Source organism: Podarcis tiliguerta (assembly GCF_965153285.1).
Source record: "Podarcis tiliguerta genome assembly, chromosome: 1".
NCBI classification, from domain to species: Eukaryota; Metazoa; Chordata; class Lepidosauria; order Squamata; family Lacertidae; genus Podarcis; species Podarcis tiliguerta.
Window position 1 is genome coordinate 133,037,713 of NC_139534.1, and position 25,034 is coordinate 133,062,746.

Sequence of the window (25,034 nt, forward strand, 5' to 3'; positions counted from 1 at the left end):
GGAGCTGATAGACAGCTGCCCTGGACACAGAATTGACCTGCGCCTCCATGGACAGCTGTGATTCAAGAATGACTCCCAGGCTGCGCACCTGGTCCTTCAGGGGCACAGTTACCCCATTCAGGACCAGGGAGTCCCCCACACCCGCCTGCCCCCTGTCCCCCAAAAACAGTACTTCTGTCTTGTCAGGATTCAACCTCAATCTGTTAGCCGCCATCCAACCTCCAACCGTCCATCCATCCTCCAATCATTTCTAAAAAAAATTAAACACCTTTCAATATTATTGTGCCTGCAAAACAAATACCTGTTTTAATGGAAAAATAAGTTATTTTTTTCACTTCTTTTTATCTACTTCTTGTGGGATATGTTTTAATACGTAGGAGAGGATATATTAATGGCAATTTATCCCTCCAGGTGCCAACGTGTGTGGGTTGAACATATACTGAGAAGAGTTTAAAGTCTGATCCTTAGCGGAAAAATGGAAAGCATATAGGAACAGGTTGCGAATTAAGTCCAGCTGAGAAGCAAGCTGCCTCCCCCTTTTCTTCCCCTCCTTAACAAAGATGCAGACAACAGGCTGAGAAGTAGTTTAAAATATGATTTATTTACTCATAGTCCTGCATTTGTTCTCAGCAGCAACAGCAGGGAAATAAATGAAGGGAAAATCTTTACCGCATAAACAGACCTGAGGCGTGTGGTTGCGATGGAACAGTAGGATCCATGCCTGCTCCCATCGCTGGTCAAAGAGAAAGAGAGAGGAAAGGAACAGGAAATACTTCTTTGATTCTTCCTGCTCAAGAGAGGAGGGGAAATGACATCACGCAGAGCCCTCTCTACCAATTACATTTCTATGGTCTGAGTCTCTGCCCATCAGCAATACAGCTCTGTGGCCTTAACCCCTTCTTATGCTAACTAGCAAGAATATGCATTGTTAGATTTGGCTGCTAATTTCCCACACTTCTGGTGCTGTGAGCAGCAGACATTGAGGAAGATGGACTGCACAGTGGTTGGTCTACTGCAAGGGCGAGTTCTCCCCTCTTTGTCCTGCTTCATGTGAAATTCTCAAAAGCCCAGACAATTTCTGTACAATGGCATCTTTCTTGGGTGTTATGTTCTGGGGATGGTGCGGATATGCAAAAATGCATATATTCAAACGGCCTCCTTGGAACTGCCCCCATATATGCATTCATGCCTTCTGGAGCTGGTGCGCCAACCAGCCTATACCCCCCCCCCAACTAAAAGTTGTTTATTGGGCAAGACTCTGTGATGCTCTCACGGGATCTCACAGGGCCATCCAACTATCCACAAGACCATCCCTAGCCTAGCAAGCAAGGCAGAGAGATTAAAATCTTTTTGCATGGGCTCCACTTGGGTCACCCGGTGCAAAAGAGTCCCCCCCCCCCGCATTTAATTTGCACAGTTTCACAGTTTCAACCATTATATATATATAATGGAAATACCCTGCAAAGTCTGCCCAGCCACGTACATTGGACAAACAAACAGACGAATAAATGCACGGATCGCAGAACACAAGAATGCCGTCAAAAAAGAAGAAAAAACTTCCTCCCTTTTCCAACACATGAAAGAAACAGGACACGAAATTAATTTTGCAGATTCCAAATTGCTCTTTAACATGGAACATCACCACAAGAGAATAATCATGGAAGCCATCGAGATAGAGAAACACCCTCACAACATGAACAAGCGTGACGACACATCCCGCTTGCCAGACATCTGGAAATTAGCCCTCCCCACAAAATCTGACACCAGATCCAGAGGCACACAGAACGCCATCACCAATCAACCACACCAGACCCAAACCCAGACCCTCTCCACAGATAAATTACAGACACCATCCAGTAGCCAAACCAGGGTGGCACCTCCGGATGCTGCACCCCCCTGCAATCCCTACACAGATCTGGCTGGCACAGGCCACAAAACCACAGCTCGCCCCTATACACGAAGCCAAGCCAGAGCACAACCAAGTGCAGTACAGCCATCTTCTCAGAAAAACTCTTCACAAAGTTCAAGAGTTCAAGACACGAAGGCTTTAGCAACTAATCCACACCTAATGACCCACCTAAGTGGGATTCAGGAAATCACTCAAGAAATCACCCAAGATATCCCTCAAGTAATTAAGGAACAAAAGAAGAAAAGGCACACTAGCCTGGGAACCTCCTCTCTGCCCAGAACATTGGAGGCTATACACCACACCTCCTCAACAGTATTTATAGGAACTCAAACACTGAGATCCTGCTCTGTTCCAGTAACAAGAAGCCGAAAGCACCAGCCTGAAGATGACGAGTGAGACCTCGTCGAAACGTCGCCTAGACACCCCAACTTTTACACGGGAAGACACCCGAGGACACCAAAACCTGCATTCCTGTACCCGTGAAAATCTACGAAAGCATATATATATATATATATATATGCTGTAAATCCTGACAGACAGAGCAATCCTTGCACTTGGGCAAAAAAAATGAGAGGCACAAATACAAGATGGGTGACACCTGGCTTGAGAGCAGTACATGTGAAAAGGATCTAGGAGTCTTGGTTGACCACAAACTTGACATGAGCCAACAGTGTGACGCGGCAGCTAAAAAAGCCAATGCAATTCTGGGCTGCATCAATAGGAGTATAGCATCTAGATCAAGGGAAGTAATAGTGCCACTGTCACCACAGTTCAAGAAGAACACTGACAAACTGGAAGGTGTCCAGAGGAGGGCAACCAAAATGGTCAAAGGCCTGGAAACGATGCCTTATGAGGAACGGCTAAGGGAGCTGGGCATGTTTAGCCTGGAGAAGAGGAGGTTAAGGGGTGATATGATAGCCATGTTCAAATATATAAAAGGATGTCACATAGAGGAGGGAGAAAGGTTGTTTTCTGCTGCTCCAGAGAAGCGGACATGGAGCAATGGATCCAAACTACAAGAAAGAAGATTCCACCTAAACATTAGGAAGAACTTCCTGACAGTAAGAGCTGTTTGACAGTGGAATTTGCTGCCAAGGAGTGTGGTGGAGTCTCCTTCTTTGGAGGTCTTTAAGCAGAGGCTTGACAACCATATGTCAGGAGTGCTCTGATTGTGTTTCCTGCTTGGCAGGGGGTTGGACTCGATGGCCCTTGTGGTCTCTTCCAACTCTTCTATGATTCTATGATTCCTATGCTTGCATCATATGCAGAGAACTTCTAAGTACTAATCATCCCTTTTTTGCCCCCCTCTCTCTTTCCTCCCTTTTCTCTCTCCCACCCCTTTGCCCCCATTTGAAGTTCCACCCAACCTGACTGTCCCGCAAGAAAAGTCGCCCTTGGTGACCAGGGAAGGAGACACGGTTGAGCTGCAGTGCCAGGTGACCGGGAAGCCCAAGCCGATCATCCTCTGGTCCAGGGCGGACAAGGAGGTCCCCATGCCCGATGGAACTATGCAGATGGAGAGCTACGATGGGATCCTGAGGATCGTCAACGTCTCGAGGGAGATGACGGGGACTTACAGGTGTCAGACCAGCCAGTACAATGGATTTAACGTCAAGCCAAGGGAAGCCCTGGTGCAGCTCATAGTGCAGTGTAAGTCCACACCTTCCCCTGCCCCCTGGTTTTGTAAAAATGAGTCTGGATTGCGTTTCCGGGCCAGGTCTTGTCTCTGGAACCATCCGCTGTTGGTGCTAAGCGCCCGAGGTTTTCCTAAGCTCCACAGAGTCTTGCGGGTAGGTTTGGGAACCTGCTTCATGATACAGTTTTGTGTGAGAGTTTTGTGGCTTCTCCTTTGTTGTCAGGGGTTCAGCTTTACAAAACAACGATGTCTTGGGTGCGGGGTAAATCAGTATTGTTGCATGTACCCCAATCTCCCAGTGGGGAGGGACTCTGGGGGTTCCAGGCAGTTACCTGGGCTCTGTTTCCTTGGAGTGGAGATCACCAGCGACTGCAATGTCTTTGGGATGTGTGGTTGTATTTACACATAAACACATAAACACAACCTGAGCTTCGCCATTAGTCACAGTTTTGGATCCAGCACAGAGCAAGCAAGTCTGTGTCCCCAGCTTCCAGCCTTCTTCTGGTTCAGTTCATACACACACCTCTCTGGCTCTTGTTCTCCTACCTAGCAGACAGGTGAGGCAGGTGGAGGAAAGCCCCCCTCCCATTAGCCTGGAAGGCATCGTCAGTTATAGCTCTTGCAACCTGAGCCATCCTTTTGGGATGCTGATGAAGACACTTGAGTGGCCAGCTAAGGTCGTCGTTTTGCAAAGAAACATGTCTGGTAATTTGGTAGGAGTTGAACCCTTTATTTAGATTCTAACCCTCACTGGGTAGAGGACCCCAAGAATTGGAAGTAAGTTGCGGCATCCTTCAAACTGGCCCCACAAACTCACAACTGTATTGTGTAGTTGGCCCAAGACAAGTCAAAAGAGGTGGCTTTGGGTATCTTGGAAACAGAAGGTGATGGTCACCTTTGACAATGCGGTGGGTGTTCTTAACCCTTGTAAGATTGGGGAAAGCTCTTCAGTAATGAAATATTGAGTTCAAAATATACACCTCTCCCATTTCACAGTGTGTTGTTGTTGTTTAAATGATACATTGGATACATTGCATTGCAGGAGATTGCTCTAGATGACCGTTTGGGTCTCTTCCAACTCTACAGTTTTGTGGTTTTGTGATCCAGTTTAGTGTAATAAAATTCTAGAGATGTCACCTTCTTAATCAGTTGTGCCTTTCACAGCTTTATAGCGACAACTTTTGTGGATCGGATCCTGTTTTGTTTAGCTTATGATGGGTTTGTTCCATAAGGCAGGATAAATTGAGGTGTGTTTTTTCTTCTTTTCCAGAAGCTTTAGCTCATAGAATCATTGAATTGGAAGTTACCCAGAGAATCGTCTAGTCCAACCCCCTTCAATGCTGGATTATGCAGCTGCCCCTAACGGGGATCAAACTTGCAACCTTGACATCGTCAGCACCATGCTCTAACCAACTGAGCTATTTGCCTCCAAGAAATATTATTTAGGGAGGATATCTGCTGCTTGCAGGGGTTTGGGTGATGGTCTCTACAGAGTCTGGCTCTGGTCTTTGACTGCTGATCACTCTTCATGTCTAAACGGAAGGAATTGGAAGTTTCAATGGCTCCTTAAAGGCCTTTGGAAGGTGCCACACTGACCCCATTTTTTAATATTGCATTTTGGGGGTAATATGTTTAGGTTCTTGGTCTGGCGCCGCACTTTCTTTTCTCAGGGTGAGGGAAATGGCTTTCTCTAGAATCCCAGTCCCCTGCTTTTAGCGTGGCAATCAGAAAAAAAGCATCAAAGTAAAGATTATGAAATCTGGCTGCTATTATGTGAAAGAATGTGGAGGTGTTACCTGGGGAGGGTTTTTGGCTCAGTGAGGAGGTGTGTTTGCATGACTGAGTTCAGGGTTATTTCTGAAGGCAAATGAGGATCCTGCAGAACACCTTATTAAGGCACTCCAATTCTTTTTTGGGAAGCAATTATGTAAGATTCCGTCTGAGATGACTCTGTGGTGGGCTATAAATAGAATGCGGTATCTTATCTTAGAATGCCATAATTGGTTTCTTGTAAAATGTGTGAGTGTATATAAGATGAGAGGGTGCTTCTCCCCACCCCCACCCCAAATGCAAAGACAGAAGTTGCAGTCTCTGGCTTTGCCAATACTTCTGTGCACGTATTTCTGAAGTTTTACATTTGCAACTTTCTTATTAATTTTTATTTTTGCAAGTCACCGTTGTGCAGCAGCTACATTGTGCCCGGAGATCACAGCACAAAAAACCCACAGTGCTGTGGTTTTTGCAGTCTCACCTAGATACATTTGGGGAGAGTTGCATTTTCACCGTTTCCCATGTGTTCAAGTGGCTGTCGGAAACCTGTTAAGAGGCAAGGATTGCGGCACCGCAGGTTCAGCCTGAAAATGATGGCAAGTTGCACACATTAAAATTCCAAATTTTAATTTTGAATTTTAGAAATTATCGCAGTTAAACCAAATAAGAACATCTAAGTAAGAAGAGCCTGCAGAATCAGGCCACTGGACCATCTAGTCCAGCAGCCTGTTCTCTCAGTGGCCAACCAGATGGCTGGGGGGGGGGGGGGATCAGCGAGCAGGATCCAAGCCCAAGAGCAGTTGTCTCCTCTGGCTCACAGCATCTCATATACAGAAGTGCTTCTGCCTGGACTGTGGAGGCAGAGCTTGGCCATCCTGGCTAGGAGCCATCGACAATCCTCTCCTCTCCCATGTAATTGTCTAATAATAATAATAATAATAATAATAATAATAATAATAATAATATATTTTTAATTGTATCCCACCCTCTCCGGCCAAGGCCAGGCTCAGAACAGCTAAACATCATAAAAACAACACCATATGCATAAAAACAGACATCAATTACCGTATTTTTCACTCTATAAGATACACCAGACCACAAGACGCACCTAGTTTTTGGAGGAGGAAAACAAGAAAAAAAATATTCTGAATCTCAGAAGCCAGAACAGCAAGAGGGGTCGCTGCGCAGTGAAAGCAGCAATCCCTCTTGCTGTTCTGGCTCCTGGGATAGCTGCACAGCCTGCATTCGCTCCATAAGACGCACAAACATTTCCCCTTACTTTTTAGGAGGGAAAAAGTGAGTCTTATAGAGCAAAAAATACCGTAATTAAAATCCATCTTAAAATTGATTCAGACTAATTAAAATCTGGACAAATGGCAGTTATCAGGCGAAGATTGAGAGCGGTTACTACTTGCCAGGACCAACTGTTTTCACTGATCATATAAGGACCTGTGAACAGGCTGGGAGGCTTCCTTCATGGTTGTTCTTATGCAAAGGAAAATAGGTCAGACTGCCCCCCGGCCAAAGGCCTGGCAGAACAGCTCCATCTTGCAGGCACTGCAGAAAGATGTCAAGTCCCGCAGGGCCCTGGTCTCTTGTGGGAGAGCGTTTCACCAGACTGAAAAGGCCCTGGCTCTTTAAAGCCATCTAGTTTGGTGGCCATTGCTCCTTCCTGTGGGAGGGAGTTCCACAGATAAACCACGCACTGCATGGTGAAGTCCTTCCTTTTACCTGTCCTGAATCTCCCAATATTCAGCTGCATTGGAGAGAGGAGAACTTTTGTCTCCCCACTTTTTCCAGGCCATGCATAATTTGAGAAACGTCTATCATATCAGGTCCATATAGTTAAAGCTCTGGTTTTCCCAGTAGTGATGCATGGAAGCGAGAGCTGGACCCTAAAGAAGGCTGATCGCCGAAGAATGGATGCTTTTGAATTATGGTGCTGGAGGAGACTCTGGAGAGTCCCATGGACTGCAAGAAGATCCAACCGATCCATTCTGAAGGAAATCAGCCCTGAGTGCTCACAGGAAGGACAGATCCTGAAGCTGAGGCTCCAATACTTTGGCCACATCATGAGAAGAGAAGACTCCCTGGAAAAGACCCTGATGTTGGGAAAGATGGAGGGCCCAAGGAGAAGGGGACGGCAGAGGATGAGATGGTGGGACAGTGTTCTCGAAGCTACCAGCATAAGTTTGACCAATGAGTCTGACCAAACTGCGGGAGTCAGTGGAAGAGGGCCTGGTGTGCTCTGGTCCAGGGGGTCACGAAGAGTCGGACACGACTAAACGAATAAACAACAACAATCATGTGCCCCCTTACTAGCCATTTCTCTAAACTAAAAATCCCCAGTGCTGCAACCCTTCTTTGCAGAAGAGGCACTCCATCCAGTTAACCACTTGGGTGGCCCTTTTCTAAGCTTTTTTCGACTCTACAATGTCTCTTTTGAGCTTAAGTGATGCATTCCGGTGTAATATGTAGCTTGGCCCTAAGACTCTCATGAAATGGGCAAAAATAGTACATTCCTGTTGGAGGTGTAGCCATTAATGTTATTTGTTCCAGTTGATGCTATTAAATAGCCACTTTACACGTGGCTGGAAGGATGGATTCGTGTGTGTGTGTGTGTGTGTGTGCGTGCGCACAAATTGTGCAATTTACTTCATCATCACCCTCTATCCTCTGCAAAGTGATCTTGTTTAATGGCTGAAAATTGGAGCTTTTACAGAAGCAAGTGCCCTGATACACACACACACACACACACACACACACGATCTAGAAAGAGTAGCAGTAAAGAAAATGTCTGAAAATTAGAGACATTAATGACTGACAAATTCACTGGAGCAGCAGGAGCTTTCATAGACAAGAGTGGACTTGCTTTTCCCTGATACCACCTTTTTCAAGATTGGAAAAATCATAGAACTGCAGAGCTGGAAGTGCTATCTGGTCCAACCTCCCACAGTGCAAGAATCACAACATGGGCATCCTCTGCTGACATGTCTCAAAAAACAACCCCACAGAGAATAATGGCCCTAAATTCTCACCATCCTCACTAAGCAGATCATCAACCCTTTATTTCCTTCTTTCTTGGGAGATGTGAAGGGACCACGCCAAAGGTAACAGTAATAATAGTGTTGTTCGCAAAAGCTTGTGCTGCAGTAATGATCTTGCTGCTTTTCAAAGGATGCTGAATTCACACAGCCTATGCATTCCTGGTCTGGGGTCACACTTGTGCGCCATGCAACATGGTTATACTGTGGAACTCCCTGCCATAGAAGGCGGCGATGACAACTAACTTGGATGGCTTCAAAAGTTGTTGTTTGTTGTTTAGTTGTTTAGTCGTGTCCGACTTTTCATGACCCTATGGACCAGAGCACGCCAGGCACTTCTGTCTTCCACTGCCTCCCGCAGTTTGGTCAAACTCATGTTGGTCGCTTCTATAACACTGTCCCACCATCTCGTCCTCTGTCGTCCCCTTCTCCTTGTGCCCTCCATCTTTCCCAACATCAGGGTCTTTTCCAGGGAGTCTTCTCTTCTCATGAGGTGGTCAAAGTCTTGGAGCCTCAGCTTCAGGATCTGTCCTTCCAGTGAGCATTCAGGGCTGATTTCCTTCAGAATGGAGAGGTTGGATCTTCTTGCAGTCCATGGGACTCTCAAGTCTCCTCCAGCACCATAATTCAAAAGCATCCATTCTTCAGCGATCAGCCTTCTTTATGGTCCAACTCTCACTTCCATAGAGGACTAACAATGGCTGCTAGCCATGGGGACTCTCCAGAGTTGGAGGCGCCAATGCTTCTGAGTGACGCTTGCTGGAAAGCGTGGGAGAGCTCTTGTGCTTGAATCCTGCTTGCTGGTTTCCCTTTGGGATTATCTGTTGGCCACTATGAGAACAGGATGCTGGAGTAGACGGGCCCTTGGCTTGACCCAGAAAGGCTCTTATTGTGTTCTTACGCAGGAAGCTTCCTCCTTAAACACGCTGAACAAAATCTCCTGGGATTGTTCTCCTGCCCAAGAACCACTGAAATTAATGGGGCCTGGGCAAAACCGGGGTAAGGCTGTTGCACAGATTCCATTCATTCTTGTGGTCTGGGCAGGAGATCTTTCCAGTGGGTTGTGCCCATTGTCCTGGATAGGCTTAAACACAAACAAACCCAAAGAGAGCAAAGCGTGAGATGCAACAGTGAAGACCTCTGGAGCAGTGATGGAGGAAACTGCGCGGGCACCTGGAGCGGCAAACATGACGTGCACCTGGGGGCACGCTGCTCCTCCCGGGGGTGCCAGCATAGCCTGCCGATCACACAAATACGGCTGGCATATTTGCGCGATCAGTGGGCGGATTTTCGCAACGCCGATCACGCCAATTGCGAAAATCCATCTGCCCGGGGGGGGGGGGGAGTGATGGCATACTGATATGCTCGGGGAGATTTTGTCACCCCCCCAGGCATGACACCCAGGGCACCCCCACCCCTTGTGGTGCCCCTGGTCTGGAGTTTCAGCCTGTCTCTGGGCATAGCCACACTAACCTTTCCATGACCAAGTGCCCTTTTTGTCACAGAGCTTTCCCCACGATAATGTGATCTTTATAGCTAAATTGGAGCAAGCAGCAACCCACAGAAAACCCAAACTGCCATTTGTTGCACTTCAGCTTTAGAGAGCTGGTTTTCACGGGGGAGAAGGAGGGCTCGGACCTTTAAATTTGGACCTGTGCTTGGAAAGAGGGGGGCAAAAGAGAAGTGTGCCTGAGCCCTCTGTTCCCACTCCTCGCATCCATGCTGATGAGCGCAAAACCATCACGGCAGCATGGAGCCGTGTCCAAAAGCAATTTCAGCCATCCGCTTTTACCATCCTCGGGGACGACACCTAGCGCATAAAAATGCCACCAGGCACAATATAATCAGATGTTTACATCATGTACCTTATCAAGCCACAATATCCAAAAGGACAAGAGGTAAGTTATTGCCGGGGTTTCCGTCCAGAGTTTATATGCAATCATTTCTCGTTGGCGCTGCATAGAAAATATTGTTTATAGCATCCGCGGCTTGGGGAAAGGATTTGCCTTGGAACACTTATGAGGCCTTCTGAGAAAACCCAGCCTGCTTTGAGGCTATGTGCTTTCCCAACAGAGAACAGCCCGACGGAAGAGACTTTTGGAGTATTAGGGCAATGCCAGGGATGGTGCTAGCTTGTCCAATGAGCATTCAACAAAGTTGGGAAGATTCATTGTCCATCCAAAGGCCATCAGGACTGCCAAAAACAGCCGCTTCGGAAGTGATTATAGTTTTTATCACAGTCACTGTTCCACTGTTCATTTTGGAGAGTGCAAGAGGGACATCTGTTTAGAATGTGACACAGCATTCTCCCCCCACCCAAAGAAATACTTGCGGTGGATTTTCCCATTGTGGAACTTTTTATGGGGCAGCAACAAGTGGTAAGGGGTTGCCTCCAGAAGCCCAGAGGAGTTCAAGGGAGCCTGGAGCAGTGGGAGGGAAGACGTCCTGGTACTGTATTGGCAGTGGTGTAGCATGGGGAGCAGGGGACCGTGGCACCAGGTGCAAATTTCTGAAGTGGGGGATGCAACCAGGCGCCCCCATGACAGGCTCCCCCATTGAGGCCGAAGCCACGGGGAGGCAAGCCACCTTGGGATGCCCGCACATGCCCTGTCCCTGAGCCAGCCGAGAGGGAGGGAGGAGGGAGGAAGTGGAAGGGGGGAAAGCACTGCCAGAGCCCCGTGTGTTCTGCCCCACTGCAAGGACAGGAGGGGAAGGCGACACAGCAGCAATCCCAGCATCCCGTTTCTCTGCCTTATCTCTGCTCCCAGGCTAGAGCTGGTTTTGCAAGCAGAGGCTCCCTTGATTAGATACTGGCCGGCGAACAGACTGACTGCTCCCGGCCACCAGGGGGTGCAACACTTGCCCTGCCCCGGGACCTGGCAACCCACGATACGCCCCTGTGTGTTAGGAATGGCTAAGGAAATCTGCAGTATGGCATGTGCTGTGTTGGGAGGGGGGGTTAGGAGGAATTTTGTTGCTAAGATGAGGAAGGAAAGCCACCCATTTTGCATTTTAGTGTGAACCTATCTGATTTGCATGCTCCACACAAACAGCAGCTTTCGAGCTTCCCACAAGCCACTGAGAGGATAGTATTCTGGGCCAGGTGGGCCATTGGTCTGATCCTGCAGGTGCTCTTCTCATGCTCTTCTGGTCCACTGCAGAAGTGGAACAGCTTCCTTTCGAGCAACGGACCTTCCTTCCCTCTCCTCCACCCGCACCTTTGTGCACCCACCATCGCCTTAAAGTTGGGGGTGGGGCGAGGGGAAGAGAGGGAGGGGAATCGTGGAATCATAGAGCTGCGGAGTTGACAGGGACCCCCAGGGGCCATCTAGTCCAATCCCTTGCAATGCAGGAATCTCAGCTCAAGCATCCACGGCAGATGCAAAGTTCTGTTGCACTAGGAGAAATCGCTCCTCTCACACGATGGCATAGCTGTATCCAACCGACGGAAGACGGCAGTATAGATGTATTGAGCGCCGCTCACCTTCTCTCGCTCTTGGGGTGCCGCGACTTGATGAGCAAACGGCCTTGTTTTGTTAACGGTAATCAGGATCGCGGAGAGCAGCTCCCCTAGGGGGCCACCACGGAAGGAGCTCTCATCTAAAGCCAATATTGGGATCAGAGCAACTATTGATTAACACCAGCACCTTGGAAGGAGAAGCCTGGCTCTGTGTACAGGAGCGAGGAAGCCCACCTTCCCGGAGGTATTTGCGAAGTGATGTATAACAATTTAATTAATTGTGCCGACACAGGTTATGACTTCCAAATTGATTGGAGAAGCTTGGAGCTTCACAGCTGAGAAGGTCTGTAGGAACCTCTTTGCTTGGAGAAGAGAAATCTTCATTCTGGATTTCATTTTTTTCTTGGACTCCGGAGTCATAATAGCTTCCATCTGCGACAACTCACTCCAGCACCCTTATTTCTCCCCTCTTCAACTTTAAGTAATCAAAATTCAACAAAGCAAAACCAAGAATCAGGCAGCAGCTTGCTATTAAAGAGACTGCAAGAAGATCAAACCTCTCGATTCTGAAGGAAATCAGCCCTGAGTGCTCACTAGAAGGACAGATCCTGAAGCTGAGGCTCCAAGACCTCGGCCACCTCATGAGAAGAGAAGACTCCCTGGAAAAGACCCTGATGTTGGGAAAGATGGAGGGCACAAGGAGAAGGGGATGACAGAGGACGAGATGGTGGGACAGTGTTCTCGAAGCTACCAGCATGAGTTTGACCAAACTGAGGGAGGCAGTGGAAGACAGGAGTGCCTGGCGTGCTCTGGTCCATGGGGTCATGGACACGACTAAATAACTAAACAAGTGTCATAAAATGTACCACAGTGGTTTACAACAAGAGGAAAACATAAAACAGGGTGGTGAAATAATAAAAAGTTAAAAATATGTCAAAAGCAAATAAGAAACAAAAGCAAACATTGGTTGAGTATTGTGGGTGATGTACTCTTAAAGGTAAAAGGACTCCTGACTGTTAAGTCCAGTCGCGGACAACTCTGGGGTTGCGGCGCTCATCTTGCTTACTGACCGAGGGAGCCGGCATTTGTCCTCAGACAGTTTTTCCGGGTCATGTGGCCAGCATGACTAAGCTACTTCTGGCAAAAGCAGAGCAGCACACGAAAACGCTGTTTACCTTCCCGCCAGAGCAGTACCTATTTATCTACTTGCACTTGATGTGCTTTTGAACTGCTAGGTTGGCAGGAGCAGGAACCGAGCAACGGGAGCTCACCCCGTCGTGGGGATTCGAAGCGCCGACCTTCTGATCAGCAAGTCCTAGGTTCTGTGGTTTAACTCACAGCGCCACCCGCATCCCTCAATGTACTCTTAACTGTCTGCATATCTATAAGGAGAGGAAACTGAGAGGAGGTAAGAGGTGCTTCAGCTGTCTGAAGGAGTGTCACAAGGAGGATGGAGCAAGCTTGTTTTCTCCTGATCTGGAGGGGAGGACCTGAACCCATGGCTTCAAGTTAAAAGAATGGAGATTCCAATTAAGCATCAGGAAGAGCTTTCTGACAGCAAGAGCTTTTCAATGGTGGAATGGTCTCCCTCAGGAGCCAGTGGACTGTTCTTCATTTGTGGTTTTTAAGCAGTTGAGATTCCTGCATTGCAGAGGGTTGGACTAGATGACTCTCGGGGTGCCTTCCAACTCTATGCTTCCTTCTTCTTCTTTGACGATCCTTCATAACTGAGATGGTCTTTCATAAACACGGCCTTAACAATGAGTCTGTAAGTGACTGTGGAGGCCAATTCTGGATCCACATGTCCTTCCACAGTGGGGACATTGGTTTCCGGGTGGGAGTTGATCATGGTGTGGATTTGCCAAGCGTGCCTTCCTCTTAGCACATTTCTCCCTTGCGTCCTGAGTTCGAGTGTCTTCAAAGCCCAGGACAACTTTGGTAAAGGCTGTTCTCCAACTGGAGTGCTCGCAGGCCAGTGTTTTCCAGTTGTCGGTGTTTATACTACATTTTTAAAGATTTGCATTCAGAGAGTCTTTAAACCTCTTTTGTTGACCACCAGCATTACGCTTTCCATTTTTAAGTTCGGAATAGAGTACAGTGGTACCTCGGGTTAAGAACTTAATTCGTTCTGGAGGTCCGTTCTTAACCTCAAACTGTTCTTAACCTGAGGTACCACTCTAGCTAATGGGGCCTCCTGCTGCCACTGCACAATTTCTGTTCTCATCCTGAAACAAAGTTCTTAACCCGAGGCAATATTTCTGGGTTAGCGGAGTCTGTAACCTGAAGGGTCTGTAACCTGAAGCATCTGTAACCCGAGGTACCACTGTAGTTGCTTTGGAAGATGATAATCAGGCATCCACACAACATGACCAGTCCAACGAAGTTGATGTTGAAGGATCCATGATTGTATTAAAGGAGCTGGGAGCATGTTGGCTGCAGGACTCTGCTCAAGAGGTCTCTTACTGTGTCACTCTGTAAGGAAATACAGAGGCCCTCTTCTTCTTCTCCTGGGGTGATGTCCTAATAATGTCATTGCTTGATTTCTGCTCCTTTGGTGTATCGCTCTTCCTTTCTTCTCCCCCAGCAGGAGATCTCTCTTAACTATGTTCCTGTTGCTCTTGCTTCTCCTGCACTTTTCACGTTCCCAGGATCGCTCTTTATCTCACCTCCCTTTTGATCATCTCTGCCCTGCTTTGAGTTATTAAGCTGGACCCTTATTCATCCATCGGCACTGACCTTCAGACCTGTAGCAACTCTCACAGCGTGTTTCTGCACAGAGCCTCCTGCCGTGGACCTTTTGATAAAGAAAGCAGCAGTTCCGTCAAAAGAGAGACTTTCATTTGAATTCTCTCTCTCGCTCACATGCACACACTTGTTAAATTCTTCTGTCCTATATGTCTGTTGGGATTTGAATCGGTAACGAAGAGAGTCCTTTGGTTTGGAAACTTTGGATCGAAAAGTGGAGTCTGAGCCAAGCTGCAAAAGGTAAAGGTACCCCTGACTGTTAGGTCCAGTCGGGGACGACTCTGGGGTTGTGACGCTCATCTCGCTTTATTGGCCAAGGGAGCTGGCGTTTTTCCACAGACAGTTTTTCCAGGTCATGTGGCCAGCATGACTAAGCCGCTTCTGGCGAAACCAGAGCAGTAGTTGCTTCAGAAGACGATAATCAAAGCAGAGCCATTGTGACTGGTTGCCATCAATAGCCCTCTCCTCCAAGTTGGCTGTTGCCTTTGGTGGCCAGCACTGCCTCATGTGGCAGTGAGTTCCAGAGTGCATTAACGTGCTGCATAAAGAAAGCCTTTGTTTTACCTGTCCTAAATTTTCCAACACTCAGCTTTTGGGAAGCCCAGAAGTTCTAGTGTTTTGAGAGACAGAGATAAACTTTTTATCTTTCCATTTTCTCCAAGCCGTGCGTGATCTTATAATCTTCTATCATGCCGCTGCTTCCCTGCCTTTTCTCTAAACTAACACATTTCCAACGCTGCAACCGTTCTTCATTGTGGTGCTGGAGCTGATCTTCAGCTATGGGATGGCAGCGTGTGGGGAGGCTAGGTGCCACTCCTGAAAATGACAGCAAACTGACTGGGGGGGGGGTGGCTTGGGAAAACTCCCCACTGGCTCCGGAAAGCAACAAAGCAAGAAAAATTAAGCAGCTGTCAACACCATGACGCTGTTTACTAAAGCGAGCAGTCAGGACACCCTGACATTTACGGTGGTTGAAGGCTATCTGTGCCCAACGACCTGTGCAAAGGTGAGGAATTTGCAAGTATTAACAGAAAAAGAAACTTGCAAATGCCGAGGATAAGTTTAGCAAGGTTGTGGCTGGTGGAAAGGGCTCTTACTCCTAGCTGGTGTATTTTATTTTATTGATTTATTTTAAAAAGGCGACCCAAGGAGTGTTGTGTAGTTTGTCCCTTCCTGGCTGACACATCAGTAGAGAATGCAGAGTCCAGCTATTAGAGGTTGAATCTATTTCTTTACATATCGAAAGCAGTGGTTCCCAAACTTTTGGAGATTACTTCCCCCTCGGCACCGTAAACTTCGCCCCCAATGGCCCCTACCCTATTAAAAAGATCCCCCCCCCCCCAGAATAGTGGTTTCCACAACCCACTAAGGAAGATAATAACACCAAACAGCAACAATTCATTGCACACTGATTCCAAAATCAAATTAAATCTATTTATTGATTTTTAACCTTTTAAAGAGGAGAGCGCAAAATGTGGTCTGAAGCTCAACATAAAAAAAAACTAAGATCATGGCCACTGGTCCCGTCACCTCCTGGCAAATAGAAGGGGAAGAAATTGAGGCGGTGAGAGCCCCGAAATAAATAAAGAAGAATCTGGTAGAACAGATGAGACCTGTTGGATAAGAAAACAAGCAAACAGAAGCCTTCAAACAAGGCAGGCGGTGGCCCCCACCCCCCACTTGTCGGTGTTGCAAATATTGAAGGCAGGGAATCCTCAGTCCCTGAAGCAGTTGTCTGGCACCATCAGCATCACGGTTCTCTCTCAAGGAGGATGTGTCAACAGCATCCAGTGTTGACAACCTGCAAAGAATTCAGAGTAGAGATGAGAACTCCAACGGAGGACTAAAATATGACTTTGGTTTAAGAAGCAGAACCAGTGCTGGATTTACATATAAGCTGAACAAGCTCTAGCTTAGGGCCCCACTCTATTGGGGGGCTCCAAAAAAATTTAAAGGAAAAGAAAACCTGGATGTACATTTCCAAAATATAAGATAAAGAAAACCTACATACAGCAACAGTGTTTTGTGATGTGTGGGCTCCTATGATGTAAGCCATGGGCTCCGCCTGCTCTCTGAAATATCACTGGTTTGCTCATTTCTATATACAGTGGAACCTCAGGTTGCGATAAGGGTTACTTCCGGGTTTCGCCGCTCGCGCATGTACAGACACGCAAAATGACATCACATGCATGCGCAGAAGCGGCGAATCACAACCCACGCATGCGCAGACACGCTGCTGCAGGTTGCGCTCTTTTTGTGTTGCGAACGGGCCTCTGGAACGGATCCCGTTCGCAACCAGAGGTACCACTGTATTCTGTTGGGAGCCACCCAGAGTGGCTGGGGAAACCCAGTCAGACGGGTGGGGTATAAATACAGTGGTACCTCAGGTTACATACACTTCAGGTTACAGACTCCGCTAACCCAGAAATAGTGCTTCAGGTTAAGAACTTTGCTTCAGGATGTGTTATGTACTGAGTTGAATAGGATCCAAACTGCAGCAGTCTGATTGGTCCTAGAACAATAGGATCCAAATTGCAGCAGTCTGATTGGTCCTAGAACAATGCAGCAGTATGATTGGTTGGCAGGAACCACCCAATCATGCTCCAGATATAAGTGAATCCACAACCTGATTGGCTTACAGTAGAATTCCAGAATTAGCCAATCATGTGCAGCCCATTGTGTAAATAATGTATATAAAGCAGATACTTTGAGGGGACATTCATTCATTCCTCCTCACCACTCTGAGCTGAATAAAGAGCATGAAATCACTTTGTGACTCTGAGTATATTTCAGGATGAGAACAGAAATCATGCAGAGGTGGCGCGGCAGCAGCAGGAGGCCCCATTAACTAAAGTGGTGCTTCAGGTTAAGAACAGTTTCGGGTTAAGAACAGACCTCCGGAACGAATTAAGTTCTTAACCCGAGGTACCACTGTAATCAAGTTGCTGTTGTTATGTGGATAAGCCCTTACCCTGAGTGAGACCACGGGTTTGTATTGTTCAGTACTGTTTGGACTGACTGGCAGCAAAGCCCCTCCAGGATTTCATCCCCGGTTTCGCTGCCAGCCCCACCCGCAGATGCCAGGGGGGTTGAAATTGGGCCCTTCTGCATGCAAGGCACATGTTCTCCCCTGAGCTGCTCAAGCGCCTCTCTTGAACTGCCACATCACGAGCACTGCAAAAAGTAGCCGTTTTCTCGCGATTCTGGACAAATCCAGCCAAGCTCTGGGGCCCAGACATCTCGGTCCCATAGCTCCCCCCAGTTGCGCACCCTTCCCCGCAGCTGCGCCCAACAGCACTCCAAACAAATCTCCAATTTCCAGGCTCCAGCCCGCTAATCCCTCCTCCATGCCCTTTCATACAAGCTCAAACAGCTTTGTTTTGGAAAATTGCTAATTAGCAGCTTATGCCGTCTTAGCCACATTATGCAGGTTGATTGCAGAGCCGATCTCATAAGTTTCTGTCTCGGGGGACTGTGTCGAAGTGGAAGCAAGTCCTTCATGCCTCTTCCTCCAGAGCACCCCCGGATAGTTTGGTTTCATTAGAGGAGGTAATTAGCGGCTTACGGCTACTCCAAAGGGCCATCTTGATTTTCTTTTTCAATCAAGCACACTCGTTCAAAAGAACACTCTTCCCCTTTCCTGAGCAGCTAATCAGTCCCCAGTCCAAGGCTGATGGCTTTGCTTTTTGCTTCTGGGTCAAAATATGCATCTCGTTAGCAGGAGCCCGAACTTTCGTATCAAGTGCACATTGATTCCTCTAAATGATCCGGCCACGTTTGAATTTGGCAGGGGTGGGGTGGGCAAAGGGAGACGGCCTTTCTACTCTAAAACGATGGCAAAGTTTTCCAGCGGGGGGGGGGGGGAGCCCAGATTGGACTCTGCAAACTTACATCGACCCCTCGCCTCCACAGAGTGCACTGTGCCAAAGCTGCAGAAAGCAGGGTTTAGGCGCAACACTCCCTGAGCTACATTGTGCTGAGCCTCGATTTCAGTCCTGACCACACCTCGAAGCAGCAAGGCTGCAGGAGCCGCCAGGGCACAATCCCACCACAGCTTAATAATAATAATAATAATAATAATAATAATAATAATAATATTTATACCCCGCCCATCTGGCTAGGTTTCCCCAGCCACTCTGGGCGGCTTCCAACAAAATATTAAAATACAGTGGTACCTCGGGTTACATACGCTTCAGGTTACAGAATCCGCTAACCCAGAAATAGTACCTCGGGTTAAGAACTTTGCTTTAGGATGAGAACAGAAATCATGCAGCGGTGGCGCAGCGGCAGTGGGAGGCCCCATTAGCTAAAGTGGTGCTTCAGGTTAAGAACAGTTTCAGGTTAAGAACAGACCTCCAGAACGAATTAGGTTCTTAACCCGAGGTACCACTGTACAATAATTCATCAAATATTAAAAACTTCCCCAAACAGGGCTGCCTTCAGATGTCTTCTAAAAGTCAGATAGTTGTTTATTTCTTTGACATCTGATGGGAGGGCGTTCCACAGGGCGGGTGCCACCACCGAGAAGGCCCTCTGCCTTGTTCCCTGTAACCTCGCTTCTCACAGTTTAGGGGCCCAGTAGACCTGAAGGAGTGTCTCCACCACCATTGTTCTCCCAGACACTGAGGTCCAGCTCCGAAGGCCTTCCCTTACAGGGAACCAGGCAGAGGGCCTTCTCGGTGGTGGCGCCCACCCTGCAGAACGCCCTCCCATCAGATGCCAAGGAAATAAGCAACTATCTGACTTTTAGAAGACGTCTGAAGTTTTTTTTTTAAAAAAAACAATTTATTGATTTGGTTTTTCAAATTAAAATTTTACAGAGCTATATCAAACATAAAACATAAAAAACAGGATTCCAAAGAATCTCCTGGACTTCCATCCTCCTCTTTGTGGGTCCTTTATGAATCATTTCCTCCTGCATCTTTTACATAACTGTCAACGTTTCCCGTTTTAAGGGAAATTCCCTTATTCCAAATAGGATTCCTTGCAAGAAAAGGGAAAAGTTGACAGCTATGATCTTTTATGATACTCCAAGTCCTTTACCTCTTCCATTATGTCCAGAATTCAACTTGAACTACAAGTGATATTCCAATCCTACTAACAATTTTAGCTGTTCACAATGGTCTTTAAGATACCTTATAATTTTCCCCCATTCCTTATTAAAATGTTAGTCTTTCTGAATCTTCCAGTCCTTTTAGCCATTTCAGCATAGTCCATTAGCTTCATATTCCATTCTTCTCTAGTAGGGACTTTACCTTCTTTCCATCTCTGGACCAGTAACATCCGTGCAGCCATGGTTGCAGACATAAATAGTCTTTTCTGTTATTTTCAGCACCTAGAATTCCTAAAAGGGAGGCTTCAGGCTTTTTTAAAAATAGCTGTTTTAAACATTTTTTTTCAACTCATTATATATCATTTCCCAAAATCCTTTTACTACCTTACAATTCCACCACATATGATAAAATGTGCCTTTGTTCAGGGAAGTTTTTAATGGCTGATGTTTTACTGTGTTTTTAATATTTTGTTGGGAGCCAGCCAGAGCGGCTGCGGCCACCCAGTCAGATGGGTGGCATATAAATAATAAAAATATTATTGTTTTCCTGGCCAATCACCCTGGTCTGAACCCATAAGGAGGTAAGAAGATCCTGGCTGCCGGATCAGGGCCAAAGCGCTTAGGGCCCTCATATTTACGGGACCGCCTCTCCTGGTCTGCCCCGCAGAGGACCTTAAGGTCCATGAATAATCATAGTTTAGAGGTCCTGGGCCCTAAGGAAGTCATATTATCCTCCACCAGGGCCAGGGCCTTCTCGGTGGTGGCTCCGACCTGGTGGAATGCTCTGTCCCATGGGACCAGGGCCCTGCAGGATTTAACTTCCTTTCGCAAGGCCTGTAAGACAGAGCTATTCCGCCTTGCTTTCAATCTGAACTTAGCCTGATCTTTTATTCCCCTTCCTTCCCTCCCCCCCCCCCCCTTTATGAAGTTTACCTGCTCTGAGACCCCGCAGCTAATTCTCCCCTGGTCTCCTCGCTGGCCCAAGTAGGACTAATTATGCAGCTAGCCCTGGTGATCATTTAATGTTTATTGGATGGATTTCCCCCCTAAATTGATTTTTGAATTCTGAATTTATTATTCACGTTTTATACTGTATTTTATGTTGTTTTTTGTTGCATTAATTAAGTGTTTTAAATTTGTTGTTAGCCACCCTGAGCCTGGTTTTCTGAACTGGGAAGGGTGGGGTATAAATAAAATGTTGTTGTTGTTGTTGTTGTTGTTGTTGTTGTTGTTGTTGTTGTTGTTGTTATTATGGGCTGTCTAAACCAGCATCCTCTTCTCCTGGTGTCTACAGCAGTGAAGGGAGAACATATCCATTGTACCTGGTAGCTGCTGATAGCCCTTGCGTGCATTTGTCTAGCCCTGGCACAGAGGACAGAGTTCTGTTTATCAGCGAAGCTGCATTTGCATGTATATGTGTCTAGTTCCAGAATGCGTGTAAAAGCATTACGGGCGAGTGAATCCGTATTTCCTGCTACACTGCGTTAGATTATGTCTAATCTGCCTCCGTGAGCATGTTCTGTTATTCACACAGGTGTACAACATGGGATATGATGGCTTGTCGATTTAGCCAGATCGCTTTTTTATATACATATATAAAAAATGTGGGTTTTGAAATGTATTGACTCGTGCTCAGAATTCTTACTGGGATATGTTAAGAGGAAGGAAAATCCCAGACCATCGATAATACATGAGGAAAAGAGCAGAAATGTAGAAACGTGGTTAGGTTGTGGGGGCGGGTGGAGGGCAGGGAGCAGTTGCAGCTGCAAAAATGGAGGAAAGAGAGAGAAAAAGGGACCCCAAAATGTTTTAATTACTCAGGGAAATGTGCTCTTAGCAGAGGCTCAGAAAATGTTTGGCATTGTTTTGCTTTTGGGTCTGTGTGTATGTATATGAGGAGGATAGGTTAAGAGGAAGGAAAATCCATCACCTTGCCAACAAAGGTCTGTATAGTTCAAGCTATGGTTTTCCCAGTAGTGATGCATGGAAGTGAGAGCTGGACCATCAAGAAGGCTGATCATCCAAGAATGGATGCTTTTGAATTCTGGTGCTGGAGGAGACTCTGGAGAGTCCCATGGACTGCAAGAAGATCCAACCTCTCCATTCTGAAGGAAATCAGCCCTGAGTGCTCACTGGAAGGACAGATCCTGAAGCTGAGGCTCCAAGACTTTGGCCACCTCATGAGAAGAGAAGACTCCCTGGGAAAGACCCTGATGTTGGGAAAGATGGAGGGCACAAGGAGAAGGGGAGGACAGAGGACGAGATGGTTGGATAGTGTTCTTGAAGCTACCAGCATGAGTTTGACCAAACTGCAGGAGGCAGTGGAAGACAGGAGTGCCTGGCGTGCTCTGGTCCAGGGGGTCACGAAGAGGCGGACACGACTAAACGACTCAACAACAACATATGAGGAGGAAGATAGATGAGAGAGAGAGAGAGAGAGAGAGAGAGAGAGAGAGAGAGAGAGAGATTTGGGGCTTATTCCAATGTTTCTGCTAACCCTCTTTAAATAGAATACCTACTGAATAACTGGATCAAATGTACATCTAAAAATCCCCCAGTAACTCTCAACCTGCTAAGAGTTATGAAGAACTTTCCTTCTCCAAAATAAAACAAAATGATGGCACATAAGTCACTGGGGAAAAGAGTTCCACACCATATAAAGTGCAAAAAGTTATAAGTGCACATACGCTATGCAGGGAGATTCCAGCTAACCATTGGGAAGAACTGTCTCGCCAGAGTGGTGCATGCTCTGGATATCTCCCGCTTGGACTGCTGCAATGCGCTCTACGTGGGGCTACCTTTGAAGGTGACTTGGAAACTACAACTAATCCAGAATGCGGCAGCTAGACTGGTGACTGGGAGTGGCCACCAAGACCACATAACACCAGTCTTGAAAGACCTACGTTGGCTCCCAGTACGTTTCTGAGCAAAATTCAAAGTGTTTAAAGCTCTAAACGGCCTCGGTCCAGTATACCTGAAGGAGCGTCTCCACCCCCATCATTCAGCCCGGACACTGAGGTCCAGCTCTGAGGGCCTTCTGGCAGTTCCCTCCCTGCAAGAAGCCAAGTTACAGGGAACCAAGCAGAGGGCCTTCCGCCCTGTGGAACGCCCTCCCTGTGGAACACCCTCCCACCAGATGTCAAAGAGAAGAACAACTACCAGATTTTTAGAAGACATCTGAAGGCAGCCCTGTTCAGGGAAGTTTTTAATGTTTGATGGACTATTGTATTTTAATATTTTGTTGGAAGCCGCCCAGAGTGGCTGGGGAAGCCCAGCCAGATGGGTGGGGTATAAACAAATTACTATTGCTATTATTATTATTATTATTATTATTATTATTATTATTATTATTATTTTCTGAGGGTGTTTCTCAACCCTAGAACAGGCAACCTCGGAAGGCGATGGACTCTCCTTCCTTGGAGGTTTCTAAGCAGAGGCTGGATGGCCATCGGTCAGGGATTCCGAAGCTGTGATTCCTGCATTGCAGGAGGGGCTGGGCTAGATGACCTTTGGGGATCCCTCCCAACCCCACAATTCTATGTTTGCATGAGCCTAAGCTAAGGGTGTGTGTGTGTGTGTGTGTGTGTGTGTGTGTGTGTGTGCAGCATCTCCCTTCTCAACTCAGGGAGGAAAAGGCCTTGTGACATCCCTCCAGAAAGCACAACCCTTCAGATCTGGTAAAGGCTCTTCAAAAACTGACAGTTGCGCCCGGGGTCTGTCCTTCAACAGTAACCTTTCGCGGGCGCTCAAGGGAAGGGTAATCAGCTGCAATGCCAGGTAAGCAAACCTGTCACCGGATCGGAGGCTTTCAGCTCCGAGAGCTCCCAAATGCGATGCCTTCTTCCCCACCTGACAAACAAGGGTGTTGCTTCCCCGGAGGATAACATAAATGTGCTTTATGGCCCAGTTGACAGCCTGGAGGCGAAAGGTGTGTCTTTGTGGCATAGCTGCAGGGGGAAGAGAGGACTTTGCGTTCATCTTGTGGCTCTTGGGGAGGGAGACTCGCACAGGGTCCGCACAGGGTCTGTATCCCTGCAAGGGAAGCATGCAAGGCTTTTCTTTTGGGGGGGAGGCAGCCCTGGAAAGCACTGCAGGGTTGCAAAGGGGGGGGGGGAGAGAAAGTGCATTTGCAGAATAAGGTGTGACAGTATTCAGAAAGGAACAGAGAAAAGGAGGAGGGGGAAATACCTCTCTCCAGTAACCTTGAAATTCAATTTGAGAGATAAAAAGGGGGCTTGATAAAAATGAGCGAGGAGCTTGGAGGGGGCAGCAAAGAACCGCAGAAGAAAGGGAATGAGAAAGCCCGGAAGGGACGGGGTCGGTGCAGGTGAGATGCTTTTGTGTGGGTCTCTTTTTTCAATAATAATAAAAAAGCAGACAATTATACGGCACAGAGGAAGAAAGCAGACTTGCAAAGGAGAAGCATTAGATTTCATGAAATCCTGAAATAGGAGGGCGATGATCAGATGCAGGGATGCACTGTATAAAAAATAATATCTTATTCCTGCCTAAAGGAGCCTGCTAAAGGAAGAAGATTGCCTGGTGGACTTCACAGAAGCTGCAAGGAGCTATGTCTGGATCAGGCTCCCTCTGGGCATGGGGTGCGGGTGAGACCCAAAGCCCAGCAGAAGCTGTGGGGTTGCAGAGCAGAAGGTGGGATTCAGCTCAGCTTTTGCACTGGTGCAAGAATTACATAAGAGCATCCGAAGAGCCTGCTGGGTCCAGCCAGTCACCTACCTGGTCCAGCATCCTTTGCCCATGAACATTTGCCCAGACTCCACATCCAGCAGAGAAGAAACAGAGAAGAGCTAGGAAAAGCCTCTGAGTTTGTTGAAATGAGAAGCAAAATGGACATATCCTTTCATTCCTACTCGGAGGATGATGGCCCAGGGGAAGTCCTGAGAGCCAAGGAGAGAGGTCTTGGAGGATCACATTTGGATCCTGGACCCGACTCCCCCACCCCTGTTCCAGACCCTGAATGTAATGGTCATCTTGGAGATGGGGAAGAGCCTGAGATGGTCAAATGTGAAGTCCTGGGCTTCAGGCAGGGATCTCTCCCAACCCCAGCTGGAGATGCCAAGGATCAAATGTAGGCCCATCTGTATGCAAAGCAGATTCTCTAATCAGGGATCTTTCCCTGGAGAGCCACGCCCAAGCAGTGTAGAGTCCCACTGTTTCTCAGACTTGGGTCCCCAGCTGTGGTTGGAATACAACTCCCATCATCCCTTGCTAGCAGGTAAAAGGATCCCTGGATGGTTCAGTCTAGTCCAGGCACTTCCAAGAGACTGCGATCTACTCCCATTATAAAAAAAAAAAAAAACTGTCTATGATCTACCCATTGTGGAGGATTGACCAAAGTTGTAAAGGAGATCAATTTACTTCATACGATGGAAGACACAAGAATTACCCACTCTGGA

At 47.3% G+C, this 25,034-nt stretch overlaps 1 protein-coding gene across 2 annotated transcripts in view; it reads left to right on the forward strand.

Annotated features, from left to right (window-relative positions):
* The window catches only part of MDGA2 (MAM domain containing glycosylphosphatidylinositol anchor 2), a 379,533-nt gene that overhangs the window by 267,719 nt on the left and 86,780 nt on the right, over nt 1–25,034 (forward strand). For both annotated transcript variants that reach the window (XM_083434972.1, XM_083434973.1), the window contains exon 8: nt 3,266–3,559. In XM_083434972.1, the coding sequence (XP_083291098.1) occupies nt 3,266–3,559 (294 nt within the window). The remainder of the gene's footprint in view (nt 1–3,265; nt 3,560–25,034) is intronic.